This window comes from Sarcophilus harrisii, chromosome 2, assembly GCF_902635505.1.
Source record: "Sarcophilus harrisii chromosome 2, mSarHar1.11, whole genome shotgun sequence".
Classification (NCBI taxonomy): domain Eukaryota; kingdom Metazoa; phylum Chordata; class Mammalia; order Dasyuromorphia; family Dasyuridae; genus Sarcophilus; species Sarcophilus harrisii.
The window spans coordinates 262919977-262943516 of record NC_045427.1 but is presented as its reverse complement, the minus strand read 5'-3'; the positions used below and the strand labels follow the sequence as shown (position 1 = coordinate 262943516).

The window sequence follows — 23540 nt, the reverse complement described above, 5'->3', positions numbered from 1 at the left end:
CAATACAAATAAACTTTTGAATACAAATGAGGTATACTGATTCAAGTGAATCCAAAAATAATTTCTACAGAAAAATTACCACCTTTAAAATTCCAAGGTATGTAATTGCTTGTTTCTTGACATTGTGAAATTTAGCTATCACCTTTTCATCATATATAAAGAAATGCCAATTTATAAAGTTTAAGATTACTTCACACAATAAGGTGATAAAAAGAAAATAGATAAATATATTCAACAAAGGAAAGGATCTCAAGCTATACAACATGCAAAGTTAATACTGTTCAATGAAAAAACCCTGAATCTTTAACAAAAGAGAGGGATTTGGGTGACTGCTAGAAAACAAACAAAAGCAAGAGAGAAGAATATTGAATTTACAAAGACTCCAACCAAAAAAGACAAAAGGAAAATAAATAAAGAATAAATAACAAAATCCTGTAGTATTAGTTAAGGACTCTTAAAATGGTAGTAATTTGTGATTTAGGATACTACATTCTCTGAGAAAGTCTTATACCAACTAGAATTGCATCCTACTCCAAAAAATGTTTCCTAAAATAATTAAGCTTAAAACTAACTTCTTCGTGAAGATAATCCCCCAAGGTAATGCTACCCCTTCTGTAAAACAACCTTGTGCTGTTTTGGATATAGACACTCACCCACACATATACATATATGTATAGAATGTAAGTTCTCTAAGGACAGAGATTGTTTCATTTTAGTCATTGAATTCTCGGCACACAAGCAGCTTTTGACAAATTCTTGTTTACTAACTAAGGAGAATGAGTCCCCAAGAGTTTTAGTGTCAAGGGTTTACAGGGAAAAGAGATATAAAAGAGAAAAATGATAATCAAGACCTAGGAATGGTTAAGTGATAATGTTAAGGGCAAGGAGGAGAATCAAGCTTCTTGACCCAAGACTCTGGCAACTCCTGGCAGTTTCCAATCAATTATTGCTTCTTTCATGAATTGAGAATGATAAATAGGAGAAAAAAGGGAAAAGAAAGAATAAAATAAACAAATGTGATATAGGCATAATATAGATTGTATGTGAGGAGAGAAAGAAAAAGAATAGAAATGGAGATTCAAATTTGGTACTCCTGACTCTACCATCTTGAGAGCCATAGACAGTATTGTGATTTAACAAAAGCTATGGAATAAAATTCAGACTACAAGAAGAGAATAAAGAAGAAAGCAAAGTAAAAGAAAACTCAATGAAAATTGACTTCCTGAAAGAAAATGTTACTTAAATTAAGGGGAAACAATGGAGGGAGAAACAGAAAAATTTTGGTTCATATATCTAGCTGTAAAAAAATTAAAAAAAACAGTCAAAGGTTCTGATAAAGGCCTCATTTCCAAAATATATAGAGAATTAACTCTAATTTATAAAAAATCAAGCCATTCTCCAATTGAAAAATGGTCAAAGGATATGAACAGACAATTCTCAGATGAAGAAATTGAAACTATTTCTAGTCATATGAAAAGATGCTCCAAGTCATTATTAATCAGAGAAATGCAAATTAAGACAACTCTAAGATACCACTACACACCTGTCAGATTGGCTAAGATGACAGGAAAAAATAATGATGATTGTTGGAGGGGATGTGGGAAAACTGGGACATTGATTCATTGTTGGTGGAGTTGTGAACGAATCCAACCATTTTGGAGAGTAGTTTGGAACTATGCTCAAAAAGTTATCAAACTGTGCATACCCTTTGATCCAGCAGTGTTACTACTGGGATTATATCCCAAAGAGATTATAAAGAAGGGAAAGGGACCTGTATGTGCACGAATGTTTGTGGCAGCCCTTTTTGTAGTGGCTAGAAACTGGAAACTGAATGGATGTCCATCAGTTGGAGAATGGCTGAATAAATTGTGGTATATGAAAATTATGGAATATTACTGTTCTGTAAGAAATGACCAACAGGATGATTTCAGAAAGGCCTGGAGAGACTTACACGAACTGATGCTAAGTGAAATGAGCAGGACCAGGAGATCATTATATACTTCAACAACAATACTAGATGATGACCAGTCCTGATGGATCAGGCCATCCTCAGCAACGAGATCAACCAAATCATTTCTAATGGAGCAGTAATGAACTGAACTAGCTATACCCAGAAAAAGAACTCTGGGAGATGACTAAAAACCACTACATTGAATTCCCAGTCCCTATATTTATGCACACCTGCATCTTTGATTTCCTTCACAAGCTAATTGTACAATAATTCAGAGTCTGATTCTTTTTGTACAGCAAAATAATGTTGTGGTCATGTATACTTATTGTGTATCTAAGTTTTATTTTAATATATTTAACATCTACTGGTCATCCTGCCATTTAGGGGAGGGGGTGGGGGGGGTGGGGTAAGAGGTGAAAAATTGGAACAAGAGGTTTGGCAATTGTTAATGCTGTAAAGTTACCCATGTATATATATCCTGTAAATTAAAGGCTATTAAATAAAAAAAAAAAAAAAAAAAAAAAAAATTAAAAATGAGTAAAAAAAATTATTCAAACAAGAGCAAGAAAGTGGAACAGATCAAAATACCACAAACAAAACTATCAGAGAAACAAAACACTAGGTAAGAGGAAGGAAATTTTAAAAAATCAACACAAAACCAATACATAGAAGAAAACAGGCTGAATAATCAAAATCTAAAATATAAATGCATTACACAATACAATTAAATGAAAAAACATGATAGAAAGTATGGGAAAACAAAATCTGACAATTTGGTATATACAAACAATACATCTAAAAATAAATATACAAAAAAAAAAATAAACTAAGAGTGTGAAACAAATTGACTATTCAAGCTGAAGCTGAAAATCACTGTATTACAGCAAAAATAATTCCTAATTATCAAGAGAGATAAACAAGACAAGAAGAATTTATTTTAAATGCTTACTATATAGCAGGTCCACATTGGGGAAGGGAAATAAAATATTTTTAAAGGTACCATAAAATCAGTGGCGATCATCCGTGAGTCAAGCTCAAAAAGAAATGTATGCCCTTGGGCTACAGACTTAGAAAACCACAAATTAACATTATCTCAATAGTGTTATTTATTTTAAAAAAATACTACCCAATTACATTTTAATCTGATTCAGACTGTCAACCAAATGATAGCAATGCTAGTAGCATTTATATTCCAAATGGCAAAATAACAAAGAAAAGAAGTTAGCCCAAATATGGGGGACTTCAATAATTTTATCTCAAAACTGTATAAATCTAACCAAGATAAATCAAATGTAAAATATAGAATTAAATTGTTGGAAAAATCAGAGCTCAAAGATTTACAATTACTTATGAAAGGGAATATTAAATAACACATGCAGTACTTCACCTTTGCACTATAATTCTTCATACTAGATTGGCATGAATTTTGTTGCCTCAATGGTGATGGTTGCTCCCCTTCTTCTAGTTTCCGTTCATATACTCGAACCCTAGCACAAGTCATCATACTTTCAAAGTACAAGTACACAGGATCTTTGTCTTCTTCTCGAATCTGAAAGTTACATAAAAGAGAATTCTGTCATAAATACATACATACATATATACATTGCAATTTCCAGATCAAAAATAAAAATGCCCAAGATAAACAAAAATCTTCAGAATTTAAAATATGAATGTCCATTCTCAGAATTGAATGTTTCAGAGAGGATGACGACTAAATATTACTAGAGACTAACAACCATAAGAGTTTGTGAAACTTCAGGATAGTTAACAATTAATGCCCGGGATAATGATCATAATACAAAACCTTGTTTATAAAGTGCTTTCTAAATTTTTTTTTTAAAAAGTGACTTTTATAAGTATTTTTGTGATTTTTTTTAACTTGATTCTTACAATAATTCTTTTTTTTATGTGAAGTATAAATTAAATACAAAATAAGTATACATGTCCAAACCATTATTTTGCTGTACAAAAAGAATCAGACTTTGAAATAGTGTACAATTAGCTGGTGAAGGAAATCAAAAATGCAGGCAGGTAAAAATATAGATTGGGAATTCTATGTAATTCTTAGTCATCTCCCAGAGTTCTTTCACTGAGTGTAGCTGGTTCAGTTCATTACTGCTCCATTGGAACTGATTTGGTTCATCTCATTGCTGAAGATGGCCAGATCCATTACAACTGATCATCATGTGGTACACAATAATTCTTTAAGATGGATGGAGTAAACAAATACAATTTACATTTCTAGCAAGCAAAAAAGTGTAGACTTTAATCCAATACTCTTCAATAACCTTTTCATTACACTATGAATAACACTTTCTCAATTGTCTTTACCACTAGACATGCCTCTGGAACAAATACTCTGCGCGTCAGAATGGAACATTTTTTCTCATGGTAAAGAATTTGTTCTTAGCCAAGAAAATAAAATTTAGCAGTTTGAAATTTACTAACAAGCATCTTTATAAAATTAATACAACTCGGTTACCATCAACTCTCTGATGACAATGTTCCCTATTATTTACTAATTTAAACTTTAAAAATAAAAGGAAGATCTGACTCAAAAAAATCTGAAAGAATAGATTTCTGAAAATACTACAAAATCATAGTAAAATTAAATCAATGTGTATTATTTATACAGATGCCAAAAAGACTACAACTTTTAGTTTAGGTAGTTCTATCTGTAGAAATTAAACACAGTATATTACAACTCTATCCTTTTGCTGACCTCTGAATGCTACAAATCAAATTTATTAAATAAAAAAAAATCTAATAAAAAGAGGAAAAAAAAGATTCAGAGAATTAAAAATAAATCTAATAAAAATACACTACGTTTATATATGAAAGAGAAAAGGATCCTGTCTTAAAAAGTGAAGCCCGGGGCTTACCACAGGGTTGGGTTTGGGAGTATACACACGCACTGGTTTAACTCCATTGGTAAGTTTGTTCTTGCTGCTGGTAGGCAAAATCTCTGGGTGAGGCAGAACAGTTGATTTCACTGGCTCAACAACAGAAGGGGTTGGAATATAAACCGGCTCTGGATCTACCTCGCCTTCTACTTTCACCCATAATGGATAATGACGAATGGGCTGTTCTGGTTCTGTATCACAAATAGCTAAATAAAAAAACAGAAAAACCATGGTTGATTTAACAAGTTAAGCTCATTAAATAACATCCTTCCAAGCACTGTCAGGATAATAAAGAATAAGACATCCATACAAAAGGGCCAGATTTTTGATTCAAACTCTCATAAATCTCATGAAACTTTAGACAAATAAACTGTTCCCAGTGAGTTATTTTAATTACTTCTTAATCATGCTTTTTCATTTGCCAATCCAATGAAAAATGCTTAGAGTTCAATGACAAAAAGGAAGAGAGGAACAGAAAGAGAGAGAAGGAGAGGAAGTGAGAAAAAAAGAGAGAGAGAAAATCAACCAAATAAAACAAATAAAATAAAATTTTCATTAACACGAAATGCCAAATATGGAGAAAAACTTTTCAGCATTTAATCAACCAAAAAAATTATTATAAAAATGGGCATGTCACCCATACTAAAAATAATAAGTAGGAATTTATAATCCTCTAGAATTACATAGTAAACAATTGATAACAGCAACATTATTTAATTATAAATTCCGACAGATGTGGCTCTCTTCAACAATGAGTTGATTCAGATCAGTTCCAATGGTCTTGTGATAGAGAGACCAGAGAGGACTGTGGGGACTGAGTGTGGATCATAACAGTATTTTCACTTTTTGTTACTTGCTTATATTTTGTTTTCTTTCTCATTTTCTCCCTTTTTGGTCTAATTTGTTTTGTGCAACATGATAATTGTGGAACTATGTATAGAAGAATTATACATGTTTAACATATATTGGATTACTTGTTGTCTAAGGGAAGGGAAGGGAAGAAAGGAGGGAAAAAATTTGGAACACAAGGTTGTGAAAGGGTGAATGTTGAAAATTATCTATGTGTATGATAAAAATAAAAACCTTTAATAAAAAAATTGATAAATAATTGATGATTGAAGATTTAAGAAAAGACAGATGAATAACTAGCAATACTATCTGTTCTTGATTTCCCATCAAGGCTCAATTTTGTCTGCTCTTAACAGCTTGTACTTTAGTTCAAGGTATTCTTTCCTACCTTTGATTTGCTGCAGCATATACATCAGTATGACATTTGGTATATCCTTTACTGCTTTATAGTGTCACTTTTGTTACAATGGGACAAAGTTCCTTGATAGCTAAGATCAAGTCTACTTCTTTCAAATAGTGCAAAACATAGCTACAATGTAATAACTGCCTAATGAAAAGTATAAAAGAAAATAAGATTATTGAAGTATGAGAGTTCATAGGTGAGAAGGAGGGAAGAAGACAGAGAGAAACAGAGACAAAAACAGACAGAAACACCGAGAGATCAATGCTGGCAAGAAAAGCTGCAAAAAGTTTCCTGGAAATGGATTTGAGTAAGTCTCAAAGAATGTATAACATTTAGATAGGCACAAATGTCAGAAATATGGAGAGACTTAAATGATACAAAGAATACAATATACACAATGACTATAACAGTGTTAATGGTAGGAATAACAAAAATAAATGTTGTGAAATTACAAAGAACTTAGCAGTGGAATAGACATTTTATGACATTTTAGTCACCTTATTCTCAGAATTCCAAATTATTTTCCAAATGGCTGTACTACTTTGGAAGTTTTACCAACAATGCATTAGAATATCTGTCTTTTCCCATCAGATAGATGGCACAGTGGATAGAATATTGGGCTTGGAATCAGAAAGATGCATCTTCTGACTTTAAATATGACTCAAGACACTAGCTGTGCAACCCTTTGAATGTGCAGGCCCATTAGTTCCTAATTCAGCTTAACCATGCTTTTCATAGAGGCATTTGTGATGGTAACAATACTGTTTGGCCTCATATCACGACATCTCCAGTGATTGCTACGGCATTAGGTAGTTTTTAATTTGGGGGTGGTTTATCAACAGGGCAGGAGCCTGGGGGACGCCATTAAAAATGCAGACTCACATAACAAAACCAATAATATTTCAACTGGAAATCAACTGAGAACGAACTTCGGATGCACGTTTATTTCCAAAATGGTGTTATTCAATGAATGATAATTAAACTTAACATTAATCAAAAGCAACAATAACATAAGATGTTTAGATATTAAGCTAAGTAATTATGATCAATTATATTAAAGATATAATTAATCAATGATCGATAGACATATTATTATTATATTACTAAAACCTTACTAGACATGCGTTTATATCCCCCACACACACAATATGTAGCCCACCGACTAAACGAATGTACTAAGGGTGCATTTGTGTGAGTGTGGCTGCAAGTGTGTGTGTATATGTGTATGTGTGTGTGTGTGTGTGTGCATGTTTAGGCGAGAAGCAAAGACAAACAATATTTATAATAGTTTCTTACCACTAAACCTCCCTACCCCCCTTACTAAAATTTATGGCTTCAGTCAAATCCCAAAACCCGATGATAGGTCGTTAGTATGGTAATTAAATAGATACTAAGGCAAGTCTCTTAACCCTGTTTATCTCAGGTCCTTATCTGTGAAATTATTTGGAGAAAAATGGTAGAAAAAAAACAAACAAACAAAAAAACCCAATAGCTTTGCCACAAAAACCCCAAATAGGTCAGAAAGAGCTGTATATGACTAAAATTACTTAACAGCAGCTTTCTACATTCTATCTATTCCAGTTGTTCATCATCTTTGTCAATTTCTTCAGTGTAAGGTAAAATCTCTGGGGGGGGGGGGGGGGGGGAGGGTGTTATAATTTGCATTTTTCTTGTTACTAGTGCTTTTGGAATGTCTTTCACATAGTTGTTTAAAATGTGCAATTCTTTTATGAACTTTTAAAAATCTTTAGCAAAGCAAATCATCTACTGGGAAATGGCTTATACTCTTACATTCTTCAGTTATAAATAAATATATCTTAAGACACACCAAACTCTTACCTCAGAAAATTGATAAAAAGATATTTTCTCTTATGGTAGTTATTTCCCTTTTGATCTTAAATGTTTGTACAGAAGCCTTTCATACAATAAAAATTGTGTTTTCTTTTCTATAAGTGTTTGTATACTTTAGATAAGAATACAACTTTGAACCACAGCTGTGAAAGGTATATAATATAATCTCTTTCTCTTAATTCATGTATCATAGCTTTACCATTCAGGTCACACGTCCTTTTCTAATTTACTGTGGAATGAAGCATAAAATACTAATATTAAGCTGAATGTCTGCCAGAATACATAGAAGTTTTCCCAGAAATTCTTACCAAAAAGTTTTTTCCCTACCCCTGTCATTTATATTTTCAAGCTTATTAAACAATGGGTAGAATTCCAGTATTTCAGAATCTCTCTTCTAGTTATATATAGTGTTAAAAACTATACCAAATGGTTTTAAATACCTGCAGTTTAACTGCAAGGTGATTCAGGACAGTCCCAATGGTCTTATGATGAAGGAGCCCCGTGCATCCAGAAAGAGGTCTGTGGAGAGTGAGTGTGAATCACCACATAGTATTTTCACTTTTAAAAAATTGTCTGCTTGCATTATATTTTCCTTCTCATTTTAAAATTTTTTGATGTGACTTTTCTTGTGCAGCATGATAATTGTGGAAATATGTCTAGAAGAATTGCACATGTTTAACTTATGTTGGGTTACTTGCTGTTGAGGGGGTAGGGAGAAGGAAGGGAAAATTTTTTTGAAACACAGTTTTACAAGGGTGAATGTTGAAAATTATCCGGCATTTTTTAAAAAAGCTTTAATTAAAAAAACAAAATTTTTTAAAAAGAAAAAAATAAAATTGTAGTTTAAGTACTATTCCCTTTTCATCTGTCTCATTTAATATACTTTGCTCCTACAAATAATTATATAAAATATTCCTCTGAAAAGTCTATCTGCAATAGCAGTAAGACAATAAATTAACTTTGGTAGCATCATCATTTATCTAATACTGGCAAAATCCTAGTCATGAGCACAAGTATTTAAGTTGTTCTTCATTTCTTTAAGGAGCATTTTGAAATTGGATAGATACAATTCCCAAGTTTACTTTGGTAAATTTATTCCAAAATATTTTATGGAAAATGCAGTAATTTTGAACCTTTCTATTTTTGCTTCATTTTGGAGGGTTTTATATAAATGCTATTGATATTTGAAGATTTATTTGGTATTCTGCAACTATGCTAAAGCTAGTAGTTTATTCAATGAACTAGGCCTACATAGGCCTAATTATAATACAATAAGCAAATAGATAGTTTACTCTCTTTTTTGCCTACTTAAGCATTACATTTCTATTTCTCATCTTAGCATTTCTAAAATATATAAAATAAGAGAATCTTTGCCTTCCTCTCAGATTTACTGGGAAAGCTTCTAGTATATTCTCATTGCATGTGATACTTGCTTTTGGTTTTAAATACTTCTATGATTGCCAACAATCCTTTCTGCACACATATGTATGTGTGTATGATACACATGATTATATGCATGCTTGTGTGTACATATGTGTATGTATGCATGTATACATATCACATAAATGCATGCACATTTTATTTTTTTTAAGGAATAGATGAGTTCTCTATTTTGACAAAGGTTTTTTTCTGAATCTATGTAGATAATCATGAGGTTCTGGATGTTTTTTGCTAAATGTGATTAAATTCCTGTTTTCTCCTTAGCTTTGAACCATCATATGTATTTTAATTGGAAAATATTTGTTGAATATGTACTATTTGTCAGACACTGTGCTAAGCACAGGAATATGAAAAAAGGCAAAAGATAGTCCATGCTCTCAAGAAGACCACAGTCTAATGAAATAGACAACATGGAAACATCTAAGTTAAAAAATAAGTTATCTCTAATAGGATAAACTGATGATAATCAAGAGAGGAAAAACTTTATAAAATTAAGAGGGAAAGAGAAAAGCTTCCAAGAAAAACTGAATGGATGTCCATCAGTTGGAGAATGGCTGAATAAATTGTGGTATATGAATATTATGGAATATTACTGTTCTGTAAGAAATGACCAACAGGATGATTTCAGAAAGGCCTGGAGAGACTTACATGAACTGATGCTGAGTGAAATGAGCAGGAGCAGGAGATCATTATATACTTCAACAACAATACTATATGATGACCAGTTCTGATGGACCTGGCCATCCTCAGCAATGAGATCAACCAAATCAGTTCTAATGGAGCAATAATGAACTGAACCAGCTACGCCCAGAGAAAGAACTCTAGGAGATGACTAAAAACCATTACATTGAATTCCCAATCCCTATATTTAGGCCCAACTGCATTTTTGATTTCCTTCACAAGCTAATTGTACAATATTTCAGAGTCTGATTCTTTTTGTACAGCAAAATAACGTTTTGGTCATGTATACTTATTGTGTATCTAATTTATATTTTAATGCATTTAACATCTACTGGTCATCCTGCCATCTAGGGGAGGGAGTGGGAGGTAAGAGGTGAAAAATTGGAACAAGAGGTTTGGCAATTGTTAATGCTGTAAAGTTACCTATGCATATAACCTGTAAATAAAAGGCTATTAAATAAAAAAAAAAAAGAAAGAAAAGAAAAAAAAAAAAGCTTCCAGGAAAAGGTAAGATTTTATCTAGGACTTGAAAGAAGCCCTAGTAGGCAGAAGTGAGGAGGGAATGCATTCCAGTCATGGAAGATAGTTAATAAAAATGCCTACAATTGGAGGATAATGCATTATATCTGAGAAATGGCAAGAAAGTTAATGTCACTGAATTACAGAAGACATGGAGTTGAGTATGGTATAAAAAAACTGGAAGAAAAAAAAAATGAAGGCAGGTTATGAAAAGCCATGAAAGCCAGAAAATTTGATATTCTCAGAGTTGATAGGGGGGGGACTGGAATTTAGATCTCCATTTGATTCTCTTTATTCTTTTCCTTTCCCCTCTAAATTTTCATTCTCTAGTTCATGGTCTTTAGGTATATTTATTTCTTCTTTATTTTTTTTTTGTTGTTATTGCTCCTCATTGAATTAAAAGCTTCTAAAATATGAAATTTAAATTCCTTCTTTTAAATAATTATTTTGCTAGTGCCTTGTAGATATTGTCTCCTCACCTCTTTTTTTCCATGTTGACAAACTCTTAAAAATATGAATTCATGAAAAAAATAAAGATGTATACTGTCTCATTGTAGAGGGCTTCCCAAATCATTTAGCCTAATTCTATCCTCTGTTTTCCCTAGGACTTTCTGTCCTAATCCACCAAGCAATCTCCACTCTGGGTTGATGTCCTTCCACCTTGTTAATGTCAGTTGCTACTATAGAGTTCTAATTTAGTTCAAGGCAAGATGTTGTCATGGGAAGTATGATATTCTCCTAGACGAAGTAAATGGTCTCATAATGTGCCAAATCCCTCCAGATTATATTTACTGTAAAGATTCTATCTTCCATTTCAGAATATATCCCTTCCCCCAAGGACATCTTCAGAAAATCTCCTTCCCACCACCATCGATTCAAGTTTTCTCTCTTTTCAATCTCTCATGACACCGCACCCATTCTTCAGGAACCTGTCTTCCTTGCTACAACACTCAAGGGGTCATTTTCCTATTTTGTTTACCATGGATTTAATAAAGATATATCATGTTGCTCTACCTTCTATCTTCTCTCTGTCCATCCTTTAATCTAATCCTACAAAATACACTGATTCAACTGTAGAAGAAAGGAGATTGCTCCAGAGGATAAAGTGAAATTGGTGCCTACATAGCCCTTCACTTAAATCCAGTTTACCAGCATGCCATGGTATCATCTCCCTCATATAGTCAGAAGAAACAATCTCTGTGAGTAGGAGTAGCAGTTACCCCACTGGGAGTCCAAGTGGAACTTGCCAGAACTAGCTCTTTTAATTTTTTCTTTCTTCTTTTCCTTCATTTCCCATAAGGTATCATATATTTACCTATGGGTACTCTGCCCAAAGGAATGTAAATTTTATATAACAGGAACCATGCCTTAAATCCAGATCTCTTAGGCTCTCTCCTTGACTATCTCTGACCAAGCCTCACTTGGGCACTGTGTGGGCCCGATTAAGTCAGAGTGAAAGTACACAGCAAATGTTTCTATTTTGGTCTGAAACCCCTGCCAGGGGCATATGTGTGAGCATGTGCACATGTGCATGCACACTCACATGTGTACACATACATACGTATCTATTTATTGTTTATTTATTTGTTTGGCTAAGAGGTCATTCTGTGTCTCAATTATTGCCTAGCCTTGGCATGTATATAAATTTCACTCAGTTCCTTCTGTTTGAAAAAAGTTTTACCAGAGAAATTTACTTCAAAATTCTTTTTACATTTAATACTGCTAACTGCATTTTCCCCTCATTTATTCTCTCCTCTCTCTCCTTTTATCCTGCCCATCCTCAAAAATGCTTTGCTCCTGACTACTCTTTCCCCCAATATGCCCTCTTTTTAATCACCTTCTCTTCTTCCTATGTCTTATTCTCCTCCTGTTTCTTATCTAGTCTTAATCACTGATTGGGTGCTGCCTCAAACAAAATGAGACCTGTTAAAGGTCTTTAAAAGTTTAAAAGAGGGGGCAGCTAGATGGTGCAGTGGATAGAGCACCAGCCCTGAAGTCAGGAGGACCTGAATTCAAATCTGCCCTGCCCTTAACCCCAATTGTCTCTCACCCCTCCCTCCCAAAAAAAAAAAAAAAAAAAGCTTAAAAGGGCCAAGGTCTCTCACTGCATCCAAGGCCATCTATAATCACCTGATCCATATCTTGCCATTAGACTCAGATGGTTGTAATGAGACCAGTGAGTTTGAAACAGATTGTTTTCTTCCATACATTGTGGAGAAAATCTGTGGATTCTCTCTATTTGTGCCTAATTTTATGTATAAAGTTCTGGGCTATTTTTTCACTTTGGGTTTTTTGTTTTGTTTTTGCATTATGATGTCCAAGTTTAAAAATTTATGTTCTTGAGGTGGTTCTATGATCCTTAAGTTGTTGTTTCTCATCTTGTATTTCTTTGATGTCAACGGGTTTTGCTTACATAGAGATTGTGTTCTTTTAATGCTATTTTTAAAGGCTTTCTTCTTTCAAATGGTCCTTTTACTTCAACATAACATTCTAAATTTGTTGTTCTTTTTTTCACTGTATTAGAAAGACTGATCCAGCATAGATTAGTATTTCTGTTCTACTAATTATTTCCGCCATGCAAGTCATAAATTTACTTTCTGTTTCATCTAAATTATTTTCTCAAGTTTCTAATTTGTCTCAAACTATTCTGGAACATTTTGCTTTGGAGATAAGCTCAACTGGACATTCACAAGGGCTGATTAATCAGATGCCATTTCCTGCATCTTAAAATATTTAGAAAGATTTATAATCTTCCAAATGTCTTATTACTTAGCATCCTCTCTTATTTTAATAGATTCCTTGTTGGCTTATCTGTCTGGACTTTAGGTTTTTAACTGAACTTTCTTCTTTCTAATATCGTCAATAGTTTAGGTTTTTTGTCCTTAAACTAAATTTGTCCTTTAAAAAATTTTAAATGTTAGGTTTATACTGATGGTTCTTTGTAAGTTTGAAGCTGTCTCAGTCCCTTCCCTCTTAGAGTAATTTATTTTTTCACTGGCCTCAGTACCTTCCCCCAAATAAATTCTGGGTAGAAAGGTCTGGCTCCACTTGTATATGAGAACTATTTCCTTTAACTTTAGCCCCACATGGTGGTCCCCAATCTCAAAATTCTTTAATTCTTTGACTGGGCTGTCATGTTAGTGTCTATTACTTTTGGGAGGTAAGGGGGAAGATGAAACGTTTTAGGATTCTTACAAGGTGCAAAGTCAGTTATCTAATGTAGCATGGTAGTAACAGTTCTTTAGTTCACTAATGAACTTAGTACTTATTAGAGTCCTACAAGATTCACACCTTTAAGAGAACATATATAAGCTAGGAGCTTCAACCAGGATTCAGTCCAGGACATTCAGAAGTCATTCCTTCTTCCACCTTTGTACTGGCTGGAGACATTCGGAGAGAGCTAGAGGCAGAAGCTGGCAGAGGCAAAGGACTAGCGGCATGAGCTCTCGGAACCAAGGAGAGAGATAGGCCTCTAAGAAAACTAACCAGGCCTAAGGAAGGAGACAATACTTGAAAGAAAAAATAAATGATTTATACTTTAACTCCTGGATGCATTGGAGGTGATTATTGAACTGAACTGAAAGGAAGGCTGCCTCCAGAAGCTTCCTAAGAAACCTGCTCCCAGAGAAGATTACACTCTAGAGAAGAACATTACATTTTGGTGCCCAAACATGGACAAGACAGGACTTTGATTTCAGTGAAAAAGTCTCCTCGACCCAGAAATTAGGGTGAGTACAATAAGAAAACTTTGTTAAAGAGCTAAAGTAGAAATTCAGCTAACATGGGACAGATGTTTACAAAACAGCCTTGTTTTCCCAATTCAAGGAAAATGTGTAGAGAGCATTGTCAGACTTATGAAAAGCCAAGGTTTGATTATAATTTGGGAGCAGATCACTGAACTTTTAGAAACTGTACAGTACATATCTCCTTGGTTCTCTATGAAAACAAAATTGGATCTAGATGAGTGGAAATTAGTAGGAGAGGAACTATTTCAATTCTACAGTGAAAATGGACCTAACTCAATTTCCAAAGACACACTTAATACATATGATTTAATACAATTGGCTTTAAGAAATGTGTTAGAATAAGGAAAAAGAAGAAAGAGCAGGAGGGAGAGGTGCCAACTAAACTAGGTGAAAAGAATGAAGAATCAGATAAGAATGGAGTTAAGTACAATTTTGAGTGTGATACTTCACAGCAGGAGAAATTAAGTCATTCTACATCCCCTGACCTACCTCCCTCAATGGTTACTTCATGGGTGGAGAGAGAAAGAGGAGGGGGAGAGGCAATGACACAAACAGAATCACCTATTAAGCAGCCTATGACAAGATTACAAAAGGCATTGGTTAAGGCTAAGAAAAAAGGACAGGACATAGCTGATTTAAAAATAAATGCATACTCTGTGATTGAAGAGCTTGATCTTTCAGGTAAACCTGAAATCAAGGTCCTGTCTGTCCCATGTTTGGGCGCCAAAATGTAATGTAACTCCTTTTGATTTGGAAAAAATTAAGGATTTGAAAAAAGGTTGCACTCTTAATGGGGCTACATCATCTTATGTTAATATGTTACTAGATAATTTGTCTTATGAAATCCTAACCTAGTGACTGGAAATCCATAGCAAGGACATGTTTAGAACCTGGACAAAACTTGTGGTTTTCGGAGTATCATGAATTATGTAGGATTCAAGCCAGAAGCAATTGGCAAACAGGAGTTAATGTACAAGTCACTTTTGACCAACTAGCAGGTGAAGGTCAGTATGGACAGAATTCAGAACAAATTACCCCACAACAGCTTATGAACAGATCGCCACTGCTGCTATAAAAGCTTGGGGTTCCCTCCCAGAAAAAGATGGAGGTAAAACCTTCACAAAAATAGAGCAAGGCCCCAAGGAACCATTCGAGGATTTTGTGGGATGTTTGCTAACAGCTGTCATAAGAACCATTGGAGAAAATGCAGCTACAGAAATAATGACCAGACATCTGGCTAAAGAAAATACTAATGAGGTTTGCAGAAGAATTATATGGGGACTACACAAAGGTGCTCCTTTAGAGGAGATCATAAGACACTGTGCCACAGTGGGCACAAATGCTTATTATACCCAAAGTATGATAAATATGGGAAGACAGAGTCCCTCTTGGCAAAGGACTTCTAGAGAGAGTCATTGATGTTTTTCAGTGTGGAAAAATAGGACATTTGAGACCCCATTGTAGATATGGAGATAGAGTGAGAAGACAGGCTGAGAGAAGATCTAAAACCCTATGTCCAAAATGTCATACCACTGGGCCTCAGAATATAGATTGACCCAGGGAAATGAGAGGCAGGGCCTTGCTCCAAGACATCATACAAAAGACAGGTGGGGCATGATGGCAGCTGAGTTTACACCCAGAGAATCTTTGGAAGGTCAGGACTCTGATGTGTTCTATCAGCCAAAAAGTAATCATATGGCAGAAAGGGATTACATGATCAACCAGCAGAAAAGCAATCCGAGAGCAGAAAGGGATTACAACTGGGGAGAATGCAGGCTTTTTTAACCCAACAGAAGGGCAGTGTCCAGTGCGAATGAGCAGCTCCAATATAATTACCAGATGATGAGGAAAGATTTAGAAAGTGCTAAATAGAAGGGACTAGATAGGTTAACTGCTTGGGAGAAAGGATTTGTTTGTATCTTTACAGATGGAGAAGGAATCAGATGGGTGCCAACGAGCACCCGGCTCAGAGAGACAGAAAAAGAGAAAAACCTTGAAACAAAGGAGAACACATAAAAAACATCTGACACTGAAAAAGCATGGCTGATAATGAGACTGTTGCAGGACTTGAAAACCATCAGGAATCATTGGATTCCCTAACCTAAGATGAGACTATTGTAGGACTTCAAAACTTACAGGAATTATTGGATTCCTGGCACATGAACTAATGGACAATAGATTCCTTTTGGACTATTTCTAGGACTTATAGACATATATAATTCTGCATGTTGATTCATGTTATTTGTCACATCACCACTAGCCTGTGTTACTATGTGCTTATGTAATTTATGTGATTATGTGTAATACCTCCCATATTGATGGATTTATACATAACTGTTTTAAGAGTGAGACCCTTCAGAAACCTGCTGATCTGATTTGATTTCCCATTTCCTTTGGTGTTCTCATCTCCCTTCCTGAGAAGTCAGGAAGGGTGTGACCACCTCCTTTTTATGGTGTTTTCACTCCTTTTTGGAGCTGTCAGGGAAGGCGTGATCACCTTCTTTTTTGGGGTTATCACCTCCTTGAGAAGTCTTGGACTTTAATCCCTGGCTGCATTTGAAGTTGACTAACTCCTGGCTGCATTTGGGGTGATTACACAGAACTGAAAAGAAGGCTGCCTTTAGAAGCCCCGCAAGAAATATGCTCCCAGAGAACATTACATTTTAGGGAAGAACATTACAGAAACAAGTAGTCAAAAGTTCTACAGGCTTGGATTCTTAACATAATGGATCCCCCAAGATATAGAATCCTTATTCCTAACTCTCTCTCTCTCTTCTCATACACTCCTGGCTGAACAGAGTTGAAGTCCACTGGGATAAAGGGTAGGGCAGTGTGATGACCGCATTAGCACCCTGGATACCTCAGAATCAGCTGGAGTCAAGATAGGCAAAAGTCCTTAGTCTTTATTCTTGGTCTTTAGGGATAGGATTGAATTGGATGGAAGCAGAATCTCTGCACCTTCCTTCATCGTCTCTTGCCCAGAGAGTGACCTTGGCTAGTCTTACTCCACCTCCTAGTCCCTCCTACAGTTTTCTGTATACACCAATTATCTAGCCAGCACAGGATAGTGGGAAGGGCCATTCCCCAAGCACATGCTCATAAAGTATTGTCCAATCGGTAATTAGCCCTAAGTGGTTAAACTGCCCTCAGTTCAAAGACTCAAGATACTGGCCAATACTACAGGAACAGAGAAATTGCTGAGAACATCCTAGACCACCAGCAGCACACCCCCCCTTAAGGGAGATCCCTTATGGGGATACCTGTGGAAGGGTATGAGTGAGAGCTAAAGAGTTGAATTCTGTACTATTAATTCATAATGATGATGGAGCTGTGAAGAAAATATCTTGTAAACCTAAAAGTGCTACATAAATGTGTAACAGTCATACAATTAAATCCAATTAAAAACCATTTATTAATTATTCCTATTGTTTTATATACATGGCACTATGCTAGGCAAGAGGGATTTTAAAAAGAAGGAAAAACAGTCCTTGCACTCAAGCAATATAGATTATTCAATTATTATTAACCTTTCTAAAGCATCCCAGTGACTGTCATTCTAAAATCTTTAAAGGTTCCTCTATGTTGAGGCCATACAATTCCAATTCCTCAGTCTCTGATTTTGTCCTTTTTGTATTCCTTATGCTTAGCATATTAGCTAGCAGAGTGAACACATAATAAATGTTTGTTGACTAATTTCTTCATCCTCCATAATCTAATCTTAATTTGTCTTTCTAGATCTTTATCCAGGATTATTAGCCCTAATTCTAACCTGTTGACCCACCATTATGAACCAATTACCAACTATCATAAATGAGACAATTCAAGAGTAACTGGGCTAAAAGTGTCTAACAGATCACTGACAGCTTGCAGCACAGTTTCCATAATCATTAGTCAAAGGAGCAATTCTTGGCTTACTACCTTCCTCAGAAAGCTTATTCTGACCTTTGTTAATTCTAGTGCCTTCCTCCTATTATTTCCTATTAATCCCATACATACCTTGTTCATGCATAGTTGTTGGCATGTTGTCTCCTTCATTAGAATAAGAACTTCTTAAGGGGAAGAACTATCTTTTCTTTTGCCTTTCTTTATATTCAAGGTACTTAGCATAGTGCCTAAAATGTATTATGCCCTTACTAAATGCCACAAATATCAACCACCTATTTTACCAAAAAGGTTGAACATCCAGGCTGGCTAAAGTAATAAGAGAATGCTAAGGATGAGACATAAGATGGCATGTGTCAGGCAGATGACATCACTACTATTAATTCCCCTTACACTCTTATAAAAACAGCCCAGATCAATGAACCTAAGAACCTAAAGACTACTTGCTTCATTTGCCAACCACTAGCCCTGATTCCAACATAGTCCCAATCACAGTAATGATCCAGGAAAGCACCCTTTTGGGAGATTCAATCTGGTAACCACTACTACAAGTGTTATAGTTCATTTAGCAGTCATAGCTACTAAAGACCCCAAAAAGAAAGTTCTCCATCAAAACCCTTGGCACCACCAAATGGTTCGACATCAGAAAGAGTTATTTCAACATCAGAAATAGTTTAACAATGAAAATAGCATCGAAGAAAATAAATTACCATCTGCTTTGCTGTTACATTTAAAGAACCATAAGACCTATTTTTCTAACTTGCCACTGAAATCTCTTTTATCTTCATCATTAACATATAAGCCTCCTTAAAGAACAAATACCATCATGCTTTTCTATTTGTATCCCTCATGTAACACAGTCCACTGGACATATAAGGAAGTGTTTAATATACTTTTTCATCCCTATGCAGACTAATCAATTCAAGTATGTGCTGGATACTGGAAAAGTACAATAAATAACTAAAAATATATAATGCTTATAAAAATCACATTTCCATATAATAGTTTAGTTATTGAGATCCATCAAACAAGAATTAAAATATATGAGAAGCAAGCATAATTTAGTGAAAATTACTGAACCAAGAATCAAAACACATGGATCCTAATTCTAGTTCCATCAATAATTAGCTAGCTCTGTGTTCCACTTTAAAAGCCATAATTAAGGTGTAAGATATTTCATAAACAAAATAATGATTTATCAATTGCCAATCTCACCAAAATTATTATGAACACCAAACGAAGAAACACATAACACTTTGCAAATGGTAAATCCATATATAAATGTAATTATCATTATTAAGATATTAAAATCTTTGAATAAATTGATCACATAGTGTGTCACTTCTCAGTCTGATGACCCTTGTTCTAAGGAACATCCTCTACTAACAAAATCTGAATCTCACTAGAGCTCCGTCATATATAGGATTGGTCTTACCTTTGATTTCATGATCACAAATATCCTACCTGTAAGGTCAAGAATTCTGAAATTCCTTGATGTGACCATATGTTGGCATTCCCCTCTATCTTCAACACTCCTAAACCTAATTTCTATTTATACCAACCTCTAGTCATTTTACCCCTCCCAATTTTCACATACAACATACCCTTTATATTTTCTTCTTTTGCCCCAACTCTTGGAAAAAGAACTGGCTTTTCTCATTGCCAACCTCAACACCCAATCCCCTCCCAACTTAGTCTTTTATTCCTATTGCTCCAGGAATTTGCCACTTTAATCGTCTCTACTTTTCAACACCTCTCTGTATCTCTAGTTTCCTCCATACTTTCTACAAAAAATGATTTTATATCCCTAATTATTAAAAAAAAAAAAAATACACCTCTTCAATAGTCCACACCATCCCATTATCTTATACCTCTCTTTTCCACTCCATAGTCAATTTCCTGCAAGAAGGTATCTACACTGCAACAGTTAATGTTGGAGAGATGTGGAAAGGCATACTGATGTATTTTTGATGAAACTATGAGCTGATACAACTATTTTGGAAAAGTGATTTGGAAAAAGTGACTAAGAAGTCAGTAACAAAGTGACTAAGTGACTAACAAAGAAAGTGACTAAAGGAAATGAACAATTTTCAGATGAAGAAATTAAAGTCCTTTCTAGTCATATGAAAAAATACTATAAATCACTATTGATTAGAGAAATGCAAATTAAAACAATTCTGAGGTGCCATTACACACTCTCAGATGGCTAATTATGACAGAAAGAGATAATGATAAATATTGGGAGGGGATGTGGGAAAACTGGGACATTGATGCATTATTGGTGGAATTGTGAAATGATCCAACCATTCTGAAGAGCAATATGAAATTATGCCCAAAGGGCTATCAAATTGTGCATACCCTTTATCCCAGCAGTATCTCTACTTGGTCTGTATTCCAAAGAAATTAAAAGAGGGAAAAAGACCCACATACACGAAAATATTTGTAGCAGCCTTCCCCCCACCTTTTTTTTTTTTGCTGAGGCAATTGGTGTTAAGTGATTTGCTGAGGGTCACACGGGTAGGTAGTGTTAAGTGTCTGAGGCCAGATCTGAACTCAAGTCCTCCTGACTTCAGGCTTGGTACTCTATCTACTGTGCCACCTAGCTGCCCCTTTAGCAGCCCTTTATGTAGTGACAAGGAACTGGAAACTGAGTGGATGCTCATCAGTTGGAGAATGGCTAAATAAATTATGGCATATGAATATTATGGAATATTTGTTCTATAAGAAAGAATCAGCAGGATGATTTCAGAAAGGCCTAGAAAGACTTACATAAACTGAAGCAAGAAAACATGACATACAACAACAAAATTATGTGATGATCAATTCTGATGGATATGACTCTTTTCAACAGTGAGGTGGTGATGACTCTTTTCAACAGTGAGGTGATGCAAGCCAGTTCAATGGTCTTGTGATAGAGTCATTTGCACCAAGTAATAGGACTGTGGGGACTGAGTGTGGATCACAACATAGCATTTTCAATTTTTTGTTGTTTGCTTCTTTCTCATTTTTTTCCCTTTTTGATCTAACTTTCTTGAGCAGCATGATAATTGTGAAAATATATACAGAAGAATTATATATGTTTAACCAATATAAGGTTACTTGCTGTCTAAGGGAGGAATATGGGGAAGAAAGAGAGAAAAAAAAATTGGGAACACAACAGTTTCCAAGGGTGAATGTTGAAAACTATGCATATGTTTTTTGAAAATAGAAAACTTTATTCAAAAAAACCCACACATATATCATTTGATCCTAACAACTTTGTGGGAAGGGAAGAGATTTTGCAGCTAAACTATGGTAGTGTTTTAAAAAATAAAAATAAAAACTTAAATTTTTAAAAAGGTGTCTCTACTCTGCAGCTTTCACTTCCACATCTACTCATTTTTGAACCCCTTGCAATATAGCTTCCAATCTCACTGAAACAATTCTTTCCAAAAAAGAAACTCTTACCTCTTAAATACTAAACAATCTATGGCCCTTAGACCTTTCTTGATATCAGTGCAATGTTTAGCACTATGACAGCATGGTCCTGATATTTCTCTCCTGTCCAAGTTTTTTGAAAGCTTTTTTTTTTTTTAAAGTTTCCTACCTTCTGATCATTCCTATGTCTCCTGTGCAGACTCATCATCCATGCTCTACTTCATGTGTGAATGAAAATCTCTTCTTTGTCTATAATCTCTTTCAGTGACCTCAGCTTTCATGGGTTCAATTATGACCTCTAAGTAGATAACTCCTCAATCTACATTTTTACTTATTATATCTCCATCCCTAAATTCTAGCTGACATCACCAACTAGACAATACCCAAAGATACCACAAATTCAACATAACTAAAACAAAACTCATTACCCTTCCTCTTTGCTTGCCTAATTTTAGCCAAAATACCATTCATGTTTCCAGTCACCCAAATGCATAACCTTAGAGTCATCTGTAAAATTTAACTTTTCCATACCTTCTTCACAATATCCAATTAAGTGCCATATCTTATTGATTCTATATTTTGCATCTATTCCATGCCCACCACTGAAAGTCAAGAAATCTTCACTATCTCTTCCCTGGGCTACTGGAATAGTTTCCTAATTATCCTGTCTCCTGCCTCTAGGCTCTCTCCACTCTAATTCAAGTCATACAACTACCAAATTGATTGGTTTCTTTGATTAAGCCATTACCCAGCTGAAAAAGATTTATAAGATTTGCTATTGCTGCTAGGAAGCACAAACTTATGTTTGCTATTTAAATTGCTTCACAATCTAACTCCAACCTTTCTTTCCAGACTGAGTTCTCATTACATGTCTTTACTGACTCTACTTTCTGGTCAAAATACCCAATTTGATATTCCCGGAGTCAATATATTATTTTTGGAATTCTTGATTTTGAATAAGCAGTTCAATATGATAAAAAATAAACTCCCTACATATTTTCAGAGATCACTTCAAGTGCAGGTCCCAGAAGAAGCCTCTCCTAATTCAACCTTAACAACTATTTATTAAATTGTATCTCCCGGGTGCTAAGGGAGATACAAAGAAAAGTAAAAATATGACTTGTATTATCAGGGAGGTCACATTTTAATGGGAAAAACATGTATGTAAAAATTACATACACTATACTGACAAGGTAATCTTGCAAAATCCCTGTCAAGATAAAGGGAATGGGGTGGTTGGGAAAGACCTCCTAAATAAAGTGAGATATTGAATCTTGAAGGAAGCCAAGGAAGACAGGAGACAAAAGTGAGGGAAAGCATTCTACCTAGTGCAAATTCATTTAATTAGGAGATGGATGGAGTGTCATGTGGAAAGAACAAGCAAGGCAATGTAGCTGTTATCATAAAGTACACAGAGATTGGAAAAGTAGGAAAGTTTTAAAAGGCTTTAACTGCCAAACAGGAGATAAATGAAAACACTGGAGCTCATTGAGCAGGCAAGGAATATGGTTAGTCTTTTAATAGCAACATCGTTTTCAGAGTTAAGTGAAAGACATTCAGAAGTGAAGAGAAACTTGAGTGAGGAAAACTAATCAGAAGGATGAACAGTAAGGAGGGCCTGCATAAGTAGACAGAAAGGGACATTCATGAAATGCTGTGAAGGTTAAAAATGACAATATTTGCTAAGACTGCTCATGTGAGGTAAGAAACAGGTTTCAGGACTGGGTGATTAAGAAAATGGCAGTATCTTCAACAACAGTAAAACTGGGAAGAGGGAAGAGGAGTTCTGTTTTAGACAACTGGTAATTTGAGAGATCTATAGAACACCTATAGGACATCTATAGCAAAAGGCAATAACAGAGTGACAGCAGAAAGACCAATAAAAGACTTTTCTAAAT

The 23540-nt window shown here is 34.8% G+C and overlaps 1 protein-coding gene across 14 annotated transcripts in view; it reads right to left on the bottom strand.

The window, feature by feature from the left end:
* Positions 1-23540, bottom strand: part of MGA (MAX dimerization protein MGA) — a 224311-nt gene that overhangs the window by 31536 nt on the left and 169235 nt on the right. For 13 of the 14 annotated variants that reach the window (XM_031952126.1, XM_031952133.1, XM_031952129.1 and 10 more), the window contains 2 exons: positions 4834-5060; positions 3339-3500 (listed from right to left, as the gene is read on the bottom strand). In XM_031952126.1, coding sequence (XP_031807986.1) covers positions 3339-3500; positions 4834-5060 — 389 coding nt within the window. The remainder of the gene's footprint in view (positions 1-3338; positions 3501-4833; positions 5061-23540) is intronic. The other variant, XM_031952136.1, reaches the window with a different exon arrangement.